The sequence below is a fragment of the Mya arenaria genome, chromosome 7, assembly GCF_026914265.1.
Source record: "Mya arenaria isolate MELC-2E11 chromosome 7, ASM2691426v1".
In the NCBI taxonomy this organism is placed as follows: domain Eukaryota; kingdom Metazoa; phylum Mollusca; class Bivalvia; order Myida; family Myidae; genus Mya; species Mya arenaria.
The window spans coordinates 67,164,227-67,187,103 of record NC_069128.1 but is presented as its reverse complement, the minus strand read 5'-3'; the positions used below and the strand labels follow the sequence as shown (position 1 = coordinate 67,187,103).

Sequence of the window (22,877 nt, the reverse complement as noted above, 5' to 3'; positions counted from 1 at the left end):
CCGGATAAAGCTCATAACCATGAGCAATTCGAGGGGTGAATGCGAAAAGGTTCTAAGTGACATTAAATAAAGAAGCAGATAGAACCTTTTCGCTTTCACCCCTCGAATTGTTACCAAATAAATTATTTTGTGTGTTACAAATACACAACTTGTGCTTGAAGATGACGCATGAGGCACACACTATCAAATGCATGTGCAACATGATGCCAATGAGCTCAGTTTTAATAAATAAAAGCCAATTTATGTCTTAAAATGGGAGCAAAATGCCCTGTCGCAAACAATAGGGGTTCAATTTGAACGAACCACAAAATCATGATCATGCTTTGACTCAACAAAGATAATGTGGAACCTTTGCTGCAGACTCTGATTAATAAGTTATGATCTCTAAAGCAGAAAGCAGGCGAGAAAAATCTTTTGTATGTCAAATGTTCATGTGTCTCAAAAAGAACCGTTAACATCCTTTACCCAACTATTTGTTCCTATATCGACAGATAACCATTCGTATTTTTTTGGTATGATTGATCACTTTAAGTATTTGGGACTATATTGACAGATATCCTTCAGACCTTCCTTTTTAAAAGAAACTAGACGCCAACTGGTGACATATTGAGCCCGTTTAAAGAGCCTTTAAAATGCAGTTGCAACACAGATGGAAGTTGGGAAATACAGGGGCATAGCCAGGCCTTACTGAATGTTACGCACGAAAGGGGAAAATGGAACTAACATGTTGAGCTCTGAGGTGTATTTGGAGAGTTTTATAGGGTTAACACGGCCTTGAACTTTGACCTAATGACCTCAAAATCAAAAGGGTTAATATACCATTAAACATTACTTAAATGCTGTCTTGACCCCTTCTTACTTCATTCCGATACTCCGCGAAACATGCTTTATGTCTAATTGTCTTATTACAAAAGATTTTCTAGTGGTATGGTTGTATTCCACTAACCCCAGAGGTTGTGAGTTAGCTCAAAAAGGTTTCTACCCATCAAACGAACTCGAGAGTTGTCCTAATCTATCATGGTATCCATCACAATTGAGTATGTAGTCGATTAATCGTCGCAACGAACTGAAAGTCAACGATCTGCTATGTTTTTGTCGGTATCGATTAATTGAATAATGTTTGTTTTCGATTGTTTTGTTGAATAATTTGATAATGTGCTTGCTGTTAGAAAGAGTTACAAAGTTACAAACTACATAAATATTTTACTTCATTATTTGATTTTATTCTTAAGCCATGCAATTGGTCTGAATTTATTAACCAGTAACTAAATTCAAAATGACACAAAATATATTCCTTCAAATCTTCTCATTCTTATCGTTTAACCAAGTTAAAATCGGTAAAATATATAAATCGGTTTGTCTGTCCGATTAATAGATAAGGAAAATCCAACCGGTTGCCCAACACTATAATTAAGCTATTAAAAATTGGTTTAAACTAAACAAGAGTTCGCTAGAAAGTACGTAAATTCCGTATTTTATTCTTGTTCAGTTAAACAGATACTTTTATAACGGGACAGCTGTATTCCGGAAATTGTGAGCATTCAACGTTGAACAAGGTTTAAATAATACAGCTGTACTCCAGAAATTGTGAGCATTCAACGTTGAACAAGGTTTAAATAATACAGCTGTATTCCAGAAATTGTGAGCATTCAACGTTGAACAAGGTTTAAATAATACAGCTGTATTCCAGAAATTGTGAGCATTCAACGTTGAACAAGGTTTAAATAATACAGCTGTATTCCAGAAATTGTGAGCATTCAACGTTGAACAAGGTTTAAATAATACAATTCAATCAAAAACTTAAAACATTTATTTTCACTGAAAACAGTCTCCATATCTTTAACAAAAGCACATTAATGAAAGCTAATTAGGTATAAAAAAATCACGTTTGTTTCCAGTCCCCCGACCTACCTTTATTTAGCCCCGACCCTAAACCTTTTTATTGCAATGAGATATTTTGCAATATTTTGTTCGATTTTAAAACAGTTAAAAATGAAGTGTTTTTGGCTGTTTCAGTACCATTAATTTGTATATAGGTTGTATAGTTGTTCTTAAGCATATAATTTAGTTTTGGTGACAGAAAAGTCTCAAGAAAAAATTTGACTAAAAAAAAGAGAAAAAAGATTTTCCTCCCTACGGCATGAAATCAGAGACAAAAATACTATTTTTATGCCTTATTAAATATACAGAAAATTGTTTAAATGTAATTATTTTGTTTTCGTACTGTTAAAAGGTGGTAGATGGCATTAAATAAATTAATCATTTCATAAACCAAGCTTTAAATGACATTTTCAAAATAACACATGTGAGATAATTTATCCTAAGTTCATTAGTTTTAATGGGACATGATGTTCTTAATGAAGAACATCGTATAATCATACATGTATATGAATATTAAAACATCGTATCTTTTAAACAATATTTTTTTTACATATTGCTTTCTTTGACCAAACCATTTATCCAAAAAAACAATACATACAACAATGATTAATATCACAAACAATTAAAGAAACAACTCTCTCAAATCCGCTTTAACGCAGGAAACACAAAAATATATCAATCAGATTTAAAATTAATTTAGCTAATAATTTGTAGGACATTTTGGACAGCACATCTCTGACCTCATCGAGACCAGCGTGTGCATCTTCTACCATTTAAAAATTGAATGCTGTAGAAAATCAAATATTTTCCATGTTTTGTTTAAAAGGTTATTGTATGATTCTTTCAAAATTAATACAGTATATCTGGCAGCTGGAGGCTCGAATCAATATCAAATCTATGATGAATAAGTTATCCACAGCCCGAAACGATTTGCCCTTTTTCACCATTAGTACCCTTTCCCTTTAGTGTAGCACCCTATCCATTTTAATCCTGGCTAAAACCAAATCAATTATTCATAACAGTAGTCTCTTCACCACCAGCCTGGTCAATGCATACAATATACTGTGGTTTAGAGGCCCTTTGGCTAGCTGGAAAACATAAAACTTCACCTGAAACTGAAACTGCGTAGTGCACGTCACCCGCCTGAATATTTCCATCATTCTCAATTATCACTGCTTCACTTTCAGCTTTATTGTCCATTACTGTTTCACTTTCTACATAACTGTTTCCTTTTTGAGCTGTAACTTTAGGAGTAACCTTTGGCTTTATCAAACTTGTTATTGCCCTTTTAAAAGACACGTTTTCTCCACTATTAATAGCATTACCACTGTTCACGACACCTGAAGTACCACTACTTATAACATATGTCTTTCCACTGTTTCTCTCATCCATTTTCTTCCCAATATCCATAACAATAGTCTTTGTATTCTCTGCTGCATCTGCTTTTTCGCTATTCATTATTTGCATTTTTCTAGGAGAACTTTTATTGATGCCTACAGCAACGGATTTGAGCTGCCCACCACATTCAATTCTCCCATTTCCAACATTAGTGCTCCTATTAATTGATCCAACAGGACTGCAACTTATACCAGATCTTGTGTACGCCGTGGAGCTTGTAACATTAGCAGGAGGTGTTTGGTCTTTGACATCAGAGCTTGTTTTTGACTCTCCACTCAATTCATTACCAAGTTCGATGATATTGTTTTCCATGACAACTATTTCTTGTGTCACAGCATCATTGGTCCCTGCAGTTTCTGTACCTTGTATTGTCATGTATCCTTTCTGCTCCTGAAGTTTGTTTTGCAATTGTATAATCTGTCTTTGTAAAGCAATCTTAGGATTTTGAGCAGTAGTCGAATCCTCATGTTCATTAACAGTTATTTCACCCACATCTAAAACTTCTTGAATTTCACCACCAGTTCCATCTGCTTCATTTTCAGCTGCCGTTATTACTTCTACAATGTACTGAATTTCACCATTATAATCTACATGAAGCATATTTTGTTGTGGCATCAAAACTTGGTTATTTTCACATGGTTCCATCTCAACTTCCTCAATTTCTTGTACATCTTTTCTACTTTGTTTCCGACCTTCGGGCAAACATATGACTTCTGAATAATCTTCATATGATTCATCAGTATCCATTTTTGCCTGCCCTTGTTTGGGACAATGTGATTTTATATGTCTATCCAGACTGAACTTTGTTGAATATTTTTGCCCACAATTCTCGCAAGTGATTTTTTCAGACTTATCCATATGAGAACGAATTATATGACCTTGACATTGATCACGCCGTGCAAAAAGCTTTTTACAATGGTGACATTCAAAGTTTTTCTCTTGGGAATGAGTGCCTTCGTGGTAGGTAAGGTTTTTTCTAAGGCCAAACTTTCTGTTACACCCAGGATGGCTGCATTCAAATTTCTTTTCCTCTGAAAGGAAGAACAATATTTGAACATGATTTGTTTCTTTCAACATACTTAAAAGTGTATAATATAGAAAATTTGAAACAGAATCCCTTAACTTATTATGTACAAATGCATCTTAATTTGAGCTTCAAATTGTGCTACACATACCATACAATAATGGTATTCAACCCTTTTTCAACCCTTACGTGTACTTGAATAAGTGATTTTGTGTGCTTTGAGATGCCTCTTTTTTACTACACATTACTTACTCATATGATTAATCAAGTGTGTTTTGAGATGCCCCTTTTTAATATACATCACTAACTCGTATAGTGATCAAGTGTGCTTTGAGATGCTATCCATTGGTTATTATACATCACTTACTTGAATGAGTGATCATGTTTGCTTTGAGATGCTCCCTAATGGTTACTATACATCACTTACATGTACTTGTATGAGTGATCATGTGTTCTTTGAGATGCTCCCAAATGGTTACGTTAAATCAGATACTTGTATGAGAGATCATGTTTGCTTTGAGATGCTCCCCAATGGTTACTTTACATCAGATACTTGTATGGGAGATCATGTGTGCTTTGTGATGCTCCCCAATGGTTACTATACATCACTTACATGTACTTGTATGAGTGATCATGTGTGTTTTGAGATGCTCCCCAATGGTAACCATAATCACTTACTTATATAAGTGATCATGTGTGCTTTGAGATGCTCCCCAATGGTAACCATAATCACTTACTAGTATGAGTGATCATGTGTGTTTTGAGATGCTCCCCAATGGTAACCATAATCACTTACTAGTATGAGTGATCATGTGTGTTTTGAGATGCTCCCCAATGGTAACCATAATCACTTACTAGTATGAGTGATCATGCGTGCTTTGAGATGCTCCCCAATGGTAACCATAATCACTTACTAGTATGAGTGATCATGTGTGCTTTGAGATGCTCCCCAATGGTAACCATAATCACTTACTAGTATGAGTGATCATGTGTGCTTTGAGATGCTCCCCAATGGTAACCATAATCACTTACTAGTATGAGTGATCATGTGTGCTTTGAGATGCTCCCCAATGGTAACCATAATCACTTACTAGTATGAGTGATCATATGTGTTATGAGATGCCCCTCAATGGTAACCATAATCACTTACTTGTATGAGTGATCATATGTGTTATGAGATGCCCCTCAATGGTAACCATAATCACTTACTTGTATGAGTGATCATGTGTGCTTTGAGATGCTCCCCAATGGTAACCATAATCACTTACTTGTATGAGTGATCATGTGTGCTTTGAGATGCTCCTCAATGGTAACCATAATCACGTACTAGTATGAGTGATCATGTGTGCTATGAGATGCCCCTCAATGGTAACCATAATCACGTACTAGTATGAGTGATCATGTGTGCTTTGAGATGCTCCTCAATGGTAACCATAATCACGTACTAGTATGAGTGATCATGCGTGCTTTGAGATGCTCCCCAATGGTAACCATAATCACTTACTTGTATGAGTGATCATCTGTGCTTTGAGATGCTCCTCAATGGTAACCATAATCACTTACTTGTATGAGTGATCATGTGTGCTTTGAGATGCTCCTCAATGGTAACCATAATCACGTACTTGTATGAGTGATCATGTGTGCTTTGAGATGCTCCTCAATGGTAACCATAATCACGTACTAGTATGGGTGATCATGTGTGCTTTGAGATGCTCCTCAATGGTAACTATACACACATACTTGTATGGGTGATCATGTGTGCTTTGAGATGCTCCTCAATGGTAACTATACACACGTACTTGTATGAGTGATCATATGTGTTATGAGATGCTCCTCAATGGTAACCATAATCACGTACTTGTATGAGTGATCATATGTGTTATGAGATGCTCCTCAATGGTAACCATAATCACGTACTTGTATGAGTGATCATGTGTTATGAGATGCCCCTCAATGGTAACCATAATCACTTACTTGTATGAGTGATCATGTGTGCTTTGAGATGCTCCTCAATGGTAACCATAATCACGTACTAGTATGAGTGATCATGCGTGCTTTGAGATGCTCCCCAATGGTAAGCATAATCACTTACTTGTATGAGTGATCATCTGTGCTTTGAGATGCTCCTCAATGGTAACCATAATCACTTACTTGTATGAGTGATCATGTGTGCTTTGAGATGCTCCTCAATGGTAACCATAATCACGTACTTGTATGAGTGATCATGTGTGCTTTGAGATGCTCCTCAATGGTAACCATAATCACTTACTTGTATGAGTGATCATGTGTGCTTTGAGATGCTCCTCAATGGTAACCATAATCACTTACTTGTATGAGTGATCATGTGTGCTTTGAGATGCTCCTCAATGGTAACCATAATCACGTACTTGTATGAGTGATCATGTGTGCTTTGAGATGCTCCTCAATGGTAACCATAATCACGTACTAGTATGAGTGATCATGTTTGCTTTGAGATGCTCCTCAATGGTAACTATACACACATACTTGTATGAGTGATCATATGTGCTTTGAGATGCTCCCCAATGGTAACCATAATCACGTACTTGTATGAGTGATCATGCGTGCTTTGAGATGCTCCTCAATGGTAACTATACACACATACTTGTATGAGTGATCATGTGTGCTTTGAGATGCTCCTCAATGGTAACCATAATCACGTACTAGTATGAGTGATCATATGTGCTTTGAGATGCTCCTCAATGGTAACCATAATCACGTACTTGTATGAGTGATCATGCGTGCTTTGAGATGCTCCTCAATGGTAACTATACACACATACTTGTATGAGTGATCATGTGTGCTTTGAGATGCTCCTCAATGGTAACCATAATCACGTACTAGTATGATTGATCATGCATGCTTTGAGATGCTCCCCAATGGTAACCATAATCACTTACTTGTATGAGTGATCATCTGTGCTTTGAGATGCTCCTCAATGGTAACCATAATCACATACTTGTATGAGTGATCATATGTGCTTTGAGATGCTCCTCAATGGTAACCATAATCACGTACTTGTATGAGTGATCATGCGTGCTTTGAGATGCTCCTCAATGGTAACTATACACACATACTTGTATGAGTGATCATATGTGCTTTGAGATGCTCCCCAATGGTAACCATAATCACGTACTTGTATGAGTGATCATGCGTGCTTTGAGATGCTCCCCAATGTTAACCATAATCACGTACTTGTATGGGTGATCATGTGTGCTTTGAGATGCTCCCCAATGGTAACCATAATCACGTACTAGTATGAGTGATCATATGTGCTTTGAGATGTTCCCCAATGGTAACCATAATCACGTACTTGTATGAGTGATAATATGTGCTTTGAGATGCTCCTCAATGGTAACCATAATCACGTACTTGTATGAGTGATCATATGTGTTATGAGATGCTCCTCAATGGTAACCATAATCACGTACTTGTATGAGTGATCATATGTGCTTTGAGATGCTCCTCAATGGTAACCATAATCACGTACTAGTATGAGTGATCATGTGTGCTTTGAGATGCTCCCCAATGGTAACCATAATCACTTACTTGTATGAGTGATCATATGTGCTTTGAGATGCCCCTTCTGCTGGAAACTTTTTCCACACACTTCACAGGGGTGGTTTCTCTCTCCAGAATGACTCAGGCCATGTTTCTTCAGAGTACTAGAATGCCGAAATCTCTTACCACATTCCTGCCATTGAAAAAAAAGAAATAGGATTATTTAAGTATAATTTAAGTGAGTATATTAGGAATCGGATAATCAGACCAAATGACAAGTAGGGAATGACCCATATAGTGTTTAAAGGGGCTTTACACCGTATGATGAAATAGCGAAAACAAAAGAAAATTGTCAAAACATGACATAAACTTGGTATCAATGTGTACAATGCATTGAAACTAACTAATTGAAGTACCACATAGTTTACAATTAATTTATTTGTCATATTTTTTATCGTATTTTTCCATTAAAAAAGATTAATAGGTATGACTACCTAGTAGAATTCATTCCTTATGCTTAATTGGCTAGACAATGTTATCACGTGATATTTCCAAGTTAGGTATATAGCTTAAATATTCCAACCGTGTAGGGTAAGCCATGGTAACACAGTTGGATACAACACTGGACTGTAATTTTGGCGACACCGGTTCGAACCCGGTCTCAGACTCAATTTTTTTTTACATTTTGTTAAAAAAAATACAATTCTGATATCAAAGAGTAAAACATAATTGTCCTGAGATTCATTTCAGAAAAAAACTTTTTTGGTGCCAATCTGGTGTATAGTCCCTTTAATCATGATATCAGACCAGTGGCAGACAAAGTATTTCACAACAAGGACTGCTTTTTGTACTGCACTATTCCATACAAGTGTGTTTTGCAAAAAATACAATAACAATAGGGTGTTTTATTACTTTTTGTTAATGGGGCCAGACCCATAGAATTGTAAAATATGGCTAAAAATTGCATGAAATTGTGAAAGCTATATTTAAACATAGCAGTGACACAAGACTGCTGACAAAAGATCTGATCGCAGTGTTTTATACATTGTGTATTAACGTTCGAGAATTGAGGTTTAATGGATTAAAGAATAACTAACACTTTATTGTGAGTTGTCTTACATGACTGAATAAAAGGGATTGCTACCAAAATCAGACAAAAAACTAAAAAAAATGTCAAAACTGTCAATCTTTGAGAATGCAGCTTGGTTAAGTATTTTGAAAGATAAGATTGCATATATTTTTATTTATACATAAATGTGCTCACTATGGTCCCAGACGGACAGTACAAATCTCTCATACACCAACCTGACAGGCAAAGGGTTTGACATTTGTGTGTATCAGCATGTGTTCACGTAGACCAGATGGAAACCGGAACTTCTGGGGGCAGACTTCACAATGGAATGGCCGATCCCCTGAAATGATGACAATATTGAAGTGTTCAAACAACCCAAATACAAACAAAAAGTGCTGAAGGACAAAGGTCATTGCTTATATTTTTCCCAAGTAAAACAAGGGGCATAATTTGACATTTATCTAAGCCTTAGTTATAGCCCTTGCTGTATATAGTGTCTCTGTCAACATGTGTAACATAGACAACAAGAGCCCTTAGGGACAAACCCCATCGCTTATAAATATTTTCATACTCTTACTCCCTAATAAGATTTACCACAATTAAAACAAGTTTTAATTTACCAAAAAGGTTTCATAAATGTCGAAAATAATGGTTCTTATGAAGGATACTGAGATTAATTTGAAAGAAATGAGGATAAAACACAGTATTTCTACCTGATGACAAGATAGAATATCAAAGTAAATCTTTTAGCATTCACCAATCATTTAATTCATGTATATTCAATACCAATGCATACACATGTATAACATACATATAATTGATTGATAAACCTTTAACTTCTTACTTAATAATGCATTTATGGAAATTAATAATCACTAATAACAAGATTGTAACCGTGTCTTATACCTGAATACGCAAATATATTAAATGGATGGTGAATGCTAAAAGATTTACTGTGATCTACTATAAACTCAAATGGTAGAAATTCTGTGTTTTATGCACATTTCTTTCAAATTAAAATTTTCCTTCATTAGAACCATTGTTTTGGGCATTTATTTATGAATCCTTTTTGGAATAATAAAACAATAGTAATAGCTGTGGTGAATCTTATGTGGGAGTTAGAATGCATATTTAAAAAACACACTACCTAAACTAAAAAATAAGGCACAAGTTGATTACTTAAGTTTATACTATCAGTCCATCTTTTTTTTCATGAATGTAAAGGCAGCTCTTAACTAATATGAACTCCCATTTCCTGGACTGCAGCTAGTAATGGCTACCATTTTGAAAAGCCGTGAGAAAGTGCTGATAATAGGACTCAAACACTCTACCTCTTGGGTGAGAGGGAAAGACCTATACCATCACATCACCTCATCTCAGTGTTTGCTATCTTAAACTGTGCCAAACGCCAACAATAATGACAACAATAACATCAGCATGACAAAAAATTCTCAATGTTTTTCTTAAAATAAACCTACAAAATGAATGCCAACTATAGCACCCCAATCAGATAACATTGCCCGTCTCTTTTTCTTGTTGATCAAGGGGAATAACTCAATACATATTACAGACTGAATTACGGGTCCTTCTTCACATGACTGTATTGTCATTGGAAACAAGTGTACACAGTTTTATGTGAATATCTGGTTTGTTTTTTCATCTATAGCTAAGGTGTTAAGGTTTTGTATCATGACAAGAACAGCGAGGCTTTATTATTAACAAGTGTATCGTACAATCATTATTTCGAATAAATATTTCTGAGAAGATATACCGGGGTACTATCTTTTCCAAAACTAAGACCTTTATTGTTTTTGAATTTATTTATTTTTATTTAGCTTTTTTGTTAAGATTTTGAAATGTTTATTAGCATTTGATTTTGCTTTTAAAAATGTTGATTAAATTGATAACAAGAACATGACATTTAACTGAAAATTTAGGCTATTTTTTCATATGCTGGTTCATAAGACAACCGCAGTGCCAACAAGTTTGTGATGACAATACAGTCAAAACCTGTTGGCTCAAACTAGCTTGGCTAGAATTCCTCGTTGGCATGAACTAGATGTAAAGGGCCGATTTATTTATTATGAAGGTAAACATTCACGCTTGGCTCTAATTTTCCTAGGCTTGAGGTATTTTCGACAGTCCCTTGGGGTTTGAGCCTTGAGGGTTTGACTGTATCTTGATTTTTATTTTCTGAAGAAAACAATACTGCACTTCTATAAACAAACATGGTGGAGATATGTATCAAGAGTTATAGTTCTTGAACTGTGTCAGTAGCTTGCTCATACATGCCATATCCCCCGGCGGGGGGAAAAATCCCCCGGAATTTCGATCCATCCCCCGGTCTCCCGGCGGGAGATAAAAATCCCCCGGAATTTAAAAAAAAAAAAAAAAAAATTGAAATTTTACATCAGGCATACATGCCATATCCCCCGGCGGGGGGAAAAATCCCCCGGAATTTCGATCCATCCCCCGGTCTCCCGGCGGGAGATAAAAATCCCCCAGAATTTAAAAAAAAAAAAAAAAAAAATTGAAATTTTACATCAGGCAATAATGACAATGTGAAACCACAGTATGTGAGTGAAACTCTCAAAAAGGAAACTTTTACAACAAGTGATCAATTAATTTGTAGTAATTATCAAAGGCAAAGAAATATTACTCTTTTGGAAGGAAGAAATTCATAATATTTATTCTATTCCCTTATTGTCTGAAAGTCATCAAAGCTGATAGAATTAAGCACAATTTTTTTAAAGACTTTTGAGGAAGATAAATTTCATTTAATTGTCTCGAAAACATATTTTTCCAATGACATATTTTGTTCTGCAAGTGCATTACAGTATGACATGACAGTGTATCATAAAAATATGATAAATCATGACATAAAATAATTCTGTATAATGAAAAGTTAAGAGGTTTTCAAAGCAAACTATACGTGAAAACATTTTTTCATACTTGCGTCTAAAAATACTTTAAAATTTCGCCAACTTAGACCTGCTAAAAAAATCCCCCTGAATACAATCAAAATCCCCCTGAATTTTCAGCCTTTTGAACAAATCCCCCTGAATGGTCTCCAGAAAATATGGCATGTATGATCAGGCAATAATGACAATGTGAAACCACAGTATGTGAGTGAAACTCTCAAAAAGGAAACTTTTACAACAAGTGATCAATTAATTTGTAGTAATTATCAAAGGCAAAGAAATATTACTCTTTTGGAAGGAAGAAATTCATAATATTTATTCTATTCCCTTATTGTCTGAAAGTCATCAAAGCTGATAGAATTAAGCACAATTTTTTTAAAGACTTTTGAGGAAGATAAATTTCATTTAATTGTCTCGAAAACATATTTTTCCAATGACATATTTTGTTCTGCAAGTGCATTACAGTATGACATGACAGTGTATCATAAAAATATGATAAATCATGACATAAAATAATTCTGTATAATGAAAAGTTAAGAGGTTTTCAAAGCAAACTATACGTGAAAACATTTTTTCATACTTGCGTCTAAAAATACTTTAAAATTTCGCCAACTTAGACCTGCTAAAAAAATCCCCCTGAATACAATCAAAATCCCCCTGAATTTTCAGCCTTTTGAACAAATCCCCCTGAATGGTCTCCAGAAAATATGGCATGTATGCTTGCTCAACAAACTTTTCCAAACAAAATGCCTGACTAACTTATGATCAAAGAAACCTTAAAAAAGTGTTTTGATTGGTATAAAAACCTACCTGTGTGTTTGTTCATGTGGTTGTTGAGGTCCCGGACGGATCTGAACGTCTTCTCACAAACGCTACAGATATGTCTGAGCGACTTCTTGCCAGACTCTATGGGTTCCAGAACCTCTTCTCCTAAAATGAAGGATATATGTGAAGGCAAAACACACATAGATGCTGTGCTTCTTCTGCATAGTTGCAACTATGTGTATGTTTGGTCAATAACAATATGACTATATGGCATTATAAAACGCCTGTGACCACTATATTTACATGTAATCTTTGTAAACAAATTAAAGAAGTATCCTCTAATTACATATTGAACAATGACCAGTTATGCTGCAAATGAATTATCAAGGATTGTGCATACTGACAACTTTGTAAGAACTAAATTTATGAACATTTAAAAATATAAAGCGCTTTTTTTATAGGCTGTTAGTTGGTTTATAGAGATGTTATAGCAAAAAATAATTTAATATTTCTCTGTTTTGAAAATATCAATTTGATGATTTTCATTGTTTTGAAAATTAAAGCAGTTCTCACACATAAGTCAAACACAATTTAAACCAAGTCATTTCCAAAATTATATAATGTTTGCACACTTTTTGGCATGTTTCTTGTGAAAAGTTTCTATTAAATGTCATTTTAAATCCATTTGAAGCAAATAAGGTAAAGATCTGTGTTTGGTTTCAATGTAAGATCACAATTAATTTCATATTAAGAATAGGAAATGAAAATATTCACTCATGGTTACACCACTCATGAAACATAGCTCTTGAGGATAAGACTAAACACCTGAAGTGGCTAACATAATGTCATACCTGAAGTGGCTAACATAATGTCATACCTGAAGTGGCTAACATAATGTCATACCTGAAGTGGCTAACATAATGTCATACCTGAAGTGGCTAACATAATGTCATACCTGAAGTGGCTAACATAATGTCATACCTGAAGTGGCTAACATAATGTCATACCTGAAGTGGCTAACATAATTTCATACCTAAAGTGGCTAACATAATGTCATACCTGAAGTGGCTAACATAATGTCATACCTGAAGTGGCTAACATAATGTCATACCTAAAGTGGCTAACATAATGTCATACCTGAAGTGGCTAACATAATGTCATACCTAAAGTGGCTAACATAATGTCATACCTAAAGTGCCTAACATAATGTCATACCTAAAGTGGCTAACATAATGTCATACCTGAAGTGGCTAACATAATGTCATACCTGAAGTGGCTAACATAATGTCATACCTGAAGTGGCTAACATAATGTCATACCTGAAGTGGCTAACATAATGTCATACCTGAAGTGGCTAACATAATTTCATACCTAAAGTGGCTAACATAATGTCATACCTGAAGTGGCTAACATAATGTCATACCTGAAGTGGCTAACATAATGTCATACCTAAAGTGGCTAACATAATGTCATACCTGAAGTGGCTAACATAATGTCATACCTAAAGTGGCTAACATAATGTCATACCTAAAGTGGCTAACATAATGTCATACCTGAAGTGGCTAACATAATGTCATGCCTAAAGTGGCTAACATAATGTCATACCTGAAGTGGCCAGGTGAATAAGCCTTTTTTGAGCTGCTTCCATAGCCTCAGCTAGCTCCTTTCTGCTGCCCATCTTGACTCCTGTATAACAATCAACATATGTTCATGTTTGCCCAATGTTTCATACATCTTGAATGGTGAAAGTGAGAAGGACCTATCTGCTCCTTTTTCTAATGTCATTTAGAACATTTTGCTGCCAACCTTCATTGTAAAAGATTTTAAATTAATGTACAATGGAAACCACAGAGACAAGCTGAGTAGCCAAATATCTTACAAAACTGTAACAAAGATCTTGTTTAAAGGAACACTACTAAAAGCTAATAGGCACTAAACAAGAGGCACGTTGTTGTTGTTGTTGTTATTGTTGAGTTTATAAAGGTCTGCATGCGCCCTATAATGGCTGCATTATGGCTTACCGCCCACCAGCTGATGGGATATTCGCCAAAGGATTAAATTTGTACCCAATATGCCGCGATTACAAATGACACAAAATAACTTTAACATTTTTGTTTATCTTGAACAATACACATTCATGTCGATCATAAAAGATTTAAGCCAAAAAAATACTTTGAGGGTGGGAGTGGTCTAGTGGCTATGGTGTCTTTACTCCTGTAAAACCATGGAAACATGCTCATTTATGTCATAAAGTTGTACATGAATCAATCATTCATTGTTTCAGCCAGTCAAAAATGTTCATGGGCAGAGGAAAAAAAGAAATTTTGGAACACTTATGAATTTCATAACTAGTTGAAATAATGTATATCTTGAATATCTTAATGAGCTTTTAAACTCCATAAACATTACACTGTGTGTCAATTTCTACATGTAGGTATATTGAAATAAAAGATTTTGATCAACTTTAATCCTTCCAAGGTTTCTGGGTCAGTATTCAAGGTTTCTGGGTCAGTATTCATGGTTTCTGGGTCAGTATTCATGGTTTCTGGGTCAGTATTCAAGGTTTCTGGGTCAGTATTCATGGTTTCTGGGTCAGTATTCATGGTTTCTGGGTCAGTATTCAAGGTTTCTGGGTCAGTATTCATGGTTTCTGGGTCAGTATTCATGGTTTCTGGGTCAGTATTCATCTTAAGTCTTTTCCTTAGTTCAGTATCTGACTGGTCATATGATATTAAAATCTAATAATATCTGACATACTTTATTTTCATTGATTTAATTTCTATATACCAGGTGCACTGTCCTTTTTTGAAACCATATTAAAAGAAAGAAAAAAGTATAAATGTTTGAAACACTTCTGCTGTTCTTTTAATATGGCTTCAAAAATCTCAGAAAATTAATTTTAATCTTAAATTAAGAACTGACATAACAAAGTTGCATTAATACAGCCCCTGGGCACATTACCACTTACGCCTTTAGTCTGACATCCCCTAGGCACATTACCACTTACGCCTTTAGTCCGACAGCCCCTAGGCACATTACCACTTACGCCTTTAGTCCGACACCCCCTAGGCACATTACCACTTACGCCTTTAGTCCGACAGCCCCTAGGCACATTACCACTTAAGCCTTTAGTCCGACAGCCCCTAGGCACATTACCACTTACGCCTTTAGTCCGACACCCCCTAGGCACATTACCACTTACGCCTTTAGTCCGACAGCCCCTAGGCACATTACCACTTAAGCCTTTAGTCCGACACCCCCTAGGCACATTACCACTTACGCCTTTAGTCCGACAGCCCCTGGGCACATTACCACTTACGCCTTTAGTCCGACAGCCCCTGGGCACATTACCACTTACGCCTTTAGTCCGACAGCCCCTAGGCACATTACCACTTACGCCTTTAGTCCGACAGCCCCTAGGCACATTACCACTTACGCCTTTAGTCCGACAGCCCCTGGGCACATTACCACTTACGCCTTTAGTCCGACAGCCCCTGGGCACATTACCACTTACGCCTTTAGTCCGACAGCCCCTGGGCACATTACCACTTACGCCTTTAGTCCGACAGCCCCTGGGCACATTACCACTTACGCCTTTAGTCCGACAGCCCCTAGGCACATTACCACTTACGCCTTTAGTCTGACACCCCCTAGGCACATTACCACTTACGCCTTTAGTCCGACAGCCCCTAGGCACATTACCACTTACGCCTTTAGTCCGAGTTCAAAACTCTTCGAGTATAATAATAAGTTATTCTTAAATAAAAGTCATAAATAACCTTTCAATTCTTTTGACATAACGTGTGTAAATACTTTTTAAAAATTGAATTTGCAACATATATGAAAAGTTTAACATCAAATACTGATGACTGGAACCCTTCAACAAATGTTGATATATGCTCATCAAATGAATATTCCCAGTTTTAAGTCTGAATATGATATGCTCATGTTTTGGCACCAATTTTGTTTTCTGGTAATGCATCTGAAATTGCAGGCAAAAAAACACTTCAAAGTATAATAAAAAATATTCTGGTTTTAGTGGGGAGTGAACCCGATACAGTTAAGGAAAAATTAGAAAAATGACAATATAACCATACGCCCACAAACATAAGGATAACATAACCTTTAAGCCTTTTGTTGAAAAGTGTTACTAATGCTTTTCAAAGTCCTGGGCTTCAAAGACAATATTTGAGCATATATCAACATTTGTTGAAGGGTTCTAGCCATCAGCTTTTTAGTTTCAACAATCCTAATGATGTGCCAAACTTTTTTTTCATCATAAAAAGTGCATTTAACAAAAACATGAGCACGTCCCTATAAGTTTCATACACAGATTCAAGATGTAAGTGGGAAAACAGCTAAAGACAAGGGCTGGTATAAATAAAGCATCTTAAGTCATTTCCTAACTTAAAGCTGCACTCTCACAGATGAACATTCTGACAACTTTTTTATTTTTTAATCTGTGAGAGGGCAGCTTTAAGTCATTTTTCTAATTTACGTACTTATGTATCTCACTGGTCATATGATATAATACCTTATTAATATCGAAAATACTTTAGGGCTATTCCAGTAAAAAATATAACCCACGAGGGGAAAGCAATTATTTAAATAGTACAATACACAAAATATATTTATGAATACAAACATAGATATATATATATATATCAATCACACACCTTGCCTTGCTCCACTTAGTATTGATGGTTTCCTATGTGGCATCTCCTGAATTTGAGGAGTGTTTGTAGCTTTTGTATCCACATACTGAAAGAAAATTGGCAGCAATGACTTATATGATAAGAAAACAAGGGTCATAAGGCAACGCCAAAACTGCTCCATCTTTTTCAGTTGATGAAAGGGAGATTGTTTTATTATGCCACCACAGTATCCATGGCCAAAGTTAAAGCTGCACTCTCACAGATATACCATTTTTACAACGTTTTTATTTTTTGTCTTGGAAAAAGCAAATTTTTGCATAAATATCTGCAAACCAATAATATAAGATTGCTGACAAAACATAAGATCATAGATTATCATATTTCCATTCGAAACTTAATGTTTTATGGCTTAAACCGTTTCTGCTTAAACCATTACTGCTTAAATCGTTACTAAAGTTTTAAGAAAAATGCCTAAAACATCATTTTTTGAACTTAAATATAAAAATCTGAGATCTAATTTTTTGTCAGCAGTCATATAAAACTGGTTTCCATGGATTTTCGCAAAATTTGGCTCGTTCCAAGACAAAAAATTAAAAAAAATTGTCAAAACGTTCAATCTGTGAGAGTGCAGCTTTAAGGTATATGTCAATCCATGGGCATCAATCCCAGTCAGGATATCAGCCTTGTAAAGCACATATAAAAGGTAACTCTGAGTAGAGCTACTCTGGATCTTTGACATGTACAAGTGTATACTACTGACACACTAGACAGTCACACCACTTTTAAAAGTTCTTCCGAAAAACAGTTAGCATTGTATTGGTGTGGCGTGTGATCAAATTTGAAATTCCTGTCTCACTAAACCAGGTATTCACCACCAAGGCGATCATTGCTCATTCTTTTTAATTTTTTAAAGCCTGAGTGAACTTTTAATCCTTAAGCTCTACTAAATCCTATTTTTATTTGACTTTGGAAATTGTGTTTTCTTCCATTCTGAAAGCTGGAAAACCGGCCTGCCCAATGATACTGAAAATAGAATGGATTTAGCATGTTCAGTGACTATGGTAAAAAGGCAGGACAATCAAACCTTTGTGTTTGAACTCTCTGTTCCATCTGTTTTCATAAGATCCCAGTTTCCACCTTTGTCCTGTTTGACCCTAGATAACTCTTCTTCTGTCATTTCCTCCCCTTCTGCCGCGCTGTCCATCTGAAATAAGCATTAGCTCAACAGCCTGCAGCCGATTCTATAACACATCACAAGTTGTCCACCATTTACTGTTGGCTAGTTGGCTCATTAAATCAATTTGATTGGTTGGTAGGTATTATTGTATAAATATGACCCATCAATAATGTTTTGGATCACTTAAACCAAACCAAAAACTTAATAAGTTTTCAACAATTGGCTCTAGTTGTATTAAACTTGGTTAGGTTGACCACAAGTTATATTTTGGTAAGTTTGCACATTTAAATGATTTGATTGGTCAATATTCATCTGATCAACACATTTTTAATAAAATTATTTTTAAAGAATTTCTTCGTAAAAACTTTTATTCAATATTTTTGAATTACAATGGAAATTGTTAAATTGTTAATTGATGATCACTGAATAAATATTGACCAATCAATTAACTCTTCAGATCTATATTTGACCAAACCAACAAATTAACCAGTTTCATACAATGATCGGCTGCAGGTGGAGTTTTTTTAACAATTTCCATTGTAATTCGAAAATATTGAATAAAAGTTTTTACGAAGAAATTCTTTAAAAATAATTTTATTAAAAATGTGTTGATTGTTGTTGTTAATGTTATAAAAGTCCACAAATAAACTTTAAAAAGAGATGTTTGTCAAACATTATGCCCCCTGAGCGCCATGTTGTCAGGATTATTTGGACAATTGAATGAATATGCATGGACCAAAATGAATGTTGATTTGTCATTGACACTGGATGCCTTTAAGGCCATCCTGAGTGTGAGGATAGAAGGTACAGTTTTTAATCATGTTTAGATGATGACTGTAATTTCCAGAATGTATCCTCTTAGCAGCAGGGAATAAGTAAATATGACATAAATTTTAATGATGAATATGAGTTATGACCTTGACATTGTGCAGATATCACTTGGAGAAGCGTTGTTAACCCTTTCGCGTTTAAGGTCTCTGTGACCTTGACCTTTGACCCGATGACCCCTATAATCAATAGGGGAAATCTTCTGGTCAGGCCCAACCTTCTTGTCAACATTGATGACCACACATCCAGGAATTGCTGAGATATCACTGGGACAAGCTTTGGCCTACCGATGGACAGACCAACTGACCGTTTGACATGTGCAATGCAATATACCCCTCTTCTTCGAAGGTAGCATAATAACATTCTCCAATGATTAAAATAACGTTCTTATATAAAGCCTAATACAAAAAAGATAATGAGCCTACCGACCCTTCCTATTTTTGAAAAAGGATGTATCCCTAACCAAACCATTTTTTTTAGTCTGAGGAAAGCTTCGATAAAGATCGTAGTCGTAAATTTAAATGATCTTAGTGTCATGGTTTCATTACCTCATATTCCACGTCCTCATCCACCTCCTCTTCCTCATCTTTTTCATCTTTTCTGACTGTGTAGTAGGCTACCTGGTAAAAAAATGGGAACATTTTCATCCATAAAGCCAAAAACAATTACCAAATTTCATGATATATATACCATATACGATATGGGCAAATGGTAAGAAAAATCCGGTAAAAACTAAAATATTAATTCATTTTTAAAATATCAATTTCAAGATCTTTCTGAAAAAGGCCTGAAATGGAAATTGTCAAAAACAGCCAAGAGATGACCATCATCAGGAGTAAGGAGTCAGAAATAAAATTGGTAGTGGCTTGAAAGCAAAGGGTGGTATTGAAGATGACTTTATTTACCGGTACTCAATTGGTCAGTTATGAATAACCGGTTATCTGATTAGCTACATCGTTCTTAGATCCAATAACATCTGAGTTTAGAATATCACTCAAGGTCTTAAAAATTTATGTACAGTACTAAATTTAATACTTATCCCTACTTATAAGTAGACATTAAATTATTAAGCTGAATTTTACAATATTTAATTTTCCATGTAATTTCCATAAAATAATTATTAGTAAAATATTATAAACTTTCAATGTACATCTCATGTTATTATGCATTAACATATTTTAGAGAAAAACCTATTTAAGCTATATGAGTATATTTAAAAAATATATACCGGTATATATGTTAAATTAAATTGGAAAAATACCTACCCCATCTTTTTGCGGCAAATTAAAGCAACATACCGTACTTCATAAGATCAGGAAAGTAGTCCATAAAATTGAATAGAGATAAAAAAAAAAAAAACTTTAATTCGAACAAATTGTATCATCAACAAAACCTGTTAATTTGGGGGAATTGTTTAAATCAAGTTCTTCTAATTTGTTCATATAGTTATTGGGAAGTGTAAATTCAGCCTGGTATTAGGTAAAAAAGCCCTGATCTTGATCTGAAAGGTAATGTGCATCGACTCTCATGGAACAAATTTTTTTAATTTGAAAAAAATACACCCTCAAGTCAAATACAACAATTGGCTCAAAATGCAGAACAACTAGCCCTATTGTTATACATTCCTGATGTGCCTACCTCTATTTCCTTGTCCACTTTAGTGACTTTTTGCACCCTTACTGTGGCAACTCTTTTGCTGGCCATCCTGCTAGTTAACTATACCTATAAAAAAATATTAAATAACAATAATATGTACAGCCCTGAGTTCAGTTAAAGATAGCTAATGTGTGGGAGTTTGTTTACCACTGTGTGCGCTAAGATAAAAAAGTGGTACCAAACATAACAGTTTGGTATGTGACTGACTGTTAGACTAAACTGTGTGTTCCTTTTTTTTCCAAAAAAATATATATATTTGATTTCCCTCTTCTAACTAAATTTTCTTTTATCATGAATTTAAGCTTGCAAAGTCCACTATGGACTTTCTTATGAAGGTTTTTCCTTTCTAGACATTCAATCCTGAGGACCAGTAAACTTTCAGAGAATATCTGTCCTGATGTCCAGACAGATACTGGTTCAGGAAACCCCAAAAAAGCTGATATTTGTTTCAAGTCCTTTAGTTTGAATTATGCTGCAGGTCAGACTGTTTCATGAATGTGTTTTTGTGTGCAAAACTTAACATCGATTAGAGAAACACACAAGTGATAACCATTGAAACATTATTTCTTGAGTGTATTTTTTAATAAAAATGCACTTCTCAGTACTTATATTTCTCAAAATTATATAAAAAATTAGTCAGACAATTAAATCAAGGTTGGCAACTGCTGACTTGCATTTTTGGCAAGAAAAAGGATGTATTTACACATAGAATATATGAAAACATCTGTAAAGGCAGAACTTTGTAATTTGGGTCTTATTACTTTTCACAATTGTCAAGGCACAGACAGCAAAATAAACACTGCTTAAACTAAGTCTTAAAGCAGAGCAGTAAAATAAACACTGCTTAAACTAAGCTTTAAAGCAGAGCACATTAGTTATGACATTGAACACGACATTGAATAAAGCTTACATTAGAAGATGCAAACTGAATGTACAGTATAGTAAAACTATTAAAAACAAGATTTGGCACTTCACACAAACCAAAAACAGGTATTTCGTTCAGACATCGAAAGGCATTTTATAGCTAGACAATTCATCTTCAGCACTTACATAAAATTACCAACAAGACATGAATCCACGACAATAAACATAAAACTAAATTTCTAAATTCATGGTAAATTTGCATCTAGGGGAGGTAACTTTACGCTAAATTTGCTCAACCTTTAAAACCAATCGGAACACCTCGGCCAGTATCCAACAGAAATCGGGAGAGTATAAAATCCGGCCCTATAACAGACCTCTACAGAGTTATAGGTAAGAAAAAACACGGCCCCCGGGTCTAACTTTTTTTAATTCTTTATCAAATAAATAAATTTTGGTATCGTTGTAAAGAAGAAACATCTAGCTTTCAGAAAGTGTTTGTAGTTCTTAATAGCTAGTTTAAATAATTTTGCTAATATTATCGTTGAAAATTGCGTATTTTCGCACAGAGAAACAGGTATGAAAAATACTACCCTAGGGTCTAACTTTTTTAATTCTTAATACTTTTATAAAGTGTTGGTATTATTGTAAAGAAGAAACAATCAGCTTTCAGAAAATGTTTTTGTTTTTAAATTCCTACCTTTATAAGCTATGCAAATAATGACTAGGTCATCGTTGAAATTCGCGTAATATAGCACAGAAGCGCAAGTATGGAAAAACACGGCCCTAGTCTAACTATTTTAATTCTTTATCAACTTAATAAATTTTGGTACCGATGCAAAGTAGGAATAACCAGCTTTTAGAAAATGTTTTAGATTTAATTATCTACTTTTATAAGCTACGCAAATATTGTCTAAAAATCACCATTGAAATTCGCGTAATATCGCACAGTTCTAAGCGCACGTATGCAAAAAACGGCCCTAGTGTCTTACTATTTTAATTCTTTACCAACTTAATAAATTTTGGTACCGATGCAAAGTAGAAATAACCAGCTTTTAGAAAATGTTTTAGATTTAATTATCTACTTTTATAAGCTACGCAAATATATCGCACAGAAGTA

General features: G+C 34.9%; 1 protein-coding gene across 1 annotated transcript; it reads right to left on the bottom strand.

Moving 5' to 3' along the window:
- Nucleotides 1-1,795: 1,795 nt before the first annotated feature.
- LOC128239881 (zinc finger and BTB domain-containing protein 24-like) lies at nt 1,796-22,100 on the bottom strand. Its single transcript, XM_052956321.1, has 10 exons — nt 21,947-22,100; nt 20,879-20,962; nt 19,789-19,860; nt 18,320-18,439; nt 17,257-17,341; nt 14,186-14,266; nt 12,626-12,745; nt 9,128-9,234; nt 7,871-8,015; nt 1,796-4,310 (listed from the first exon to the last, which is right to left on the bottom strand). The coding sequence occupies exons 2-10, from the start codon at nt 20,942-20,944 to the stop codon at nt 2,887-2,889; spliced, it is 2,220 nt and encodes a 739-aa protein (XP_052812281.1). The 5' UTR covers nt 20,945-20,962; nt 21,947-22,100; the 3' UTR covers nt 1,796-2,886.
- Between the last annotated feature and the right edge of the window lie 777 nt (nt 22,101-22,877).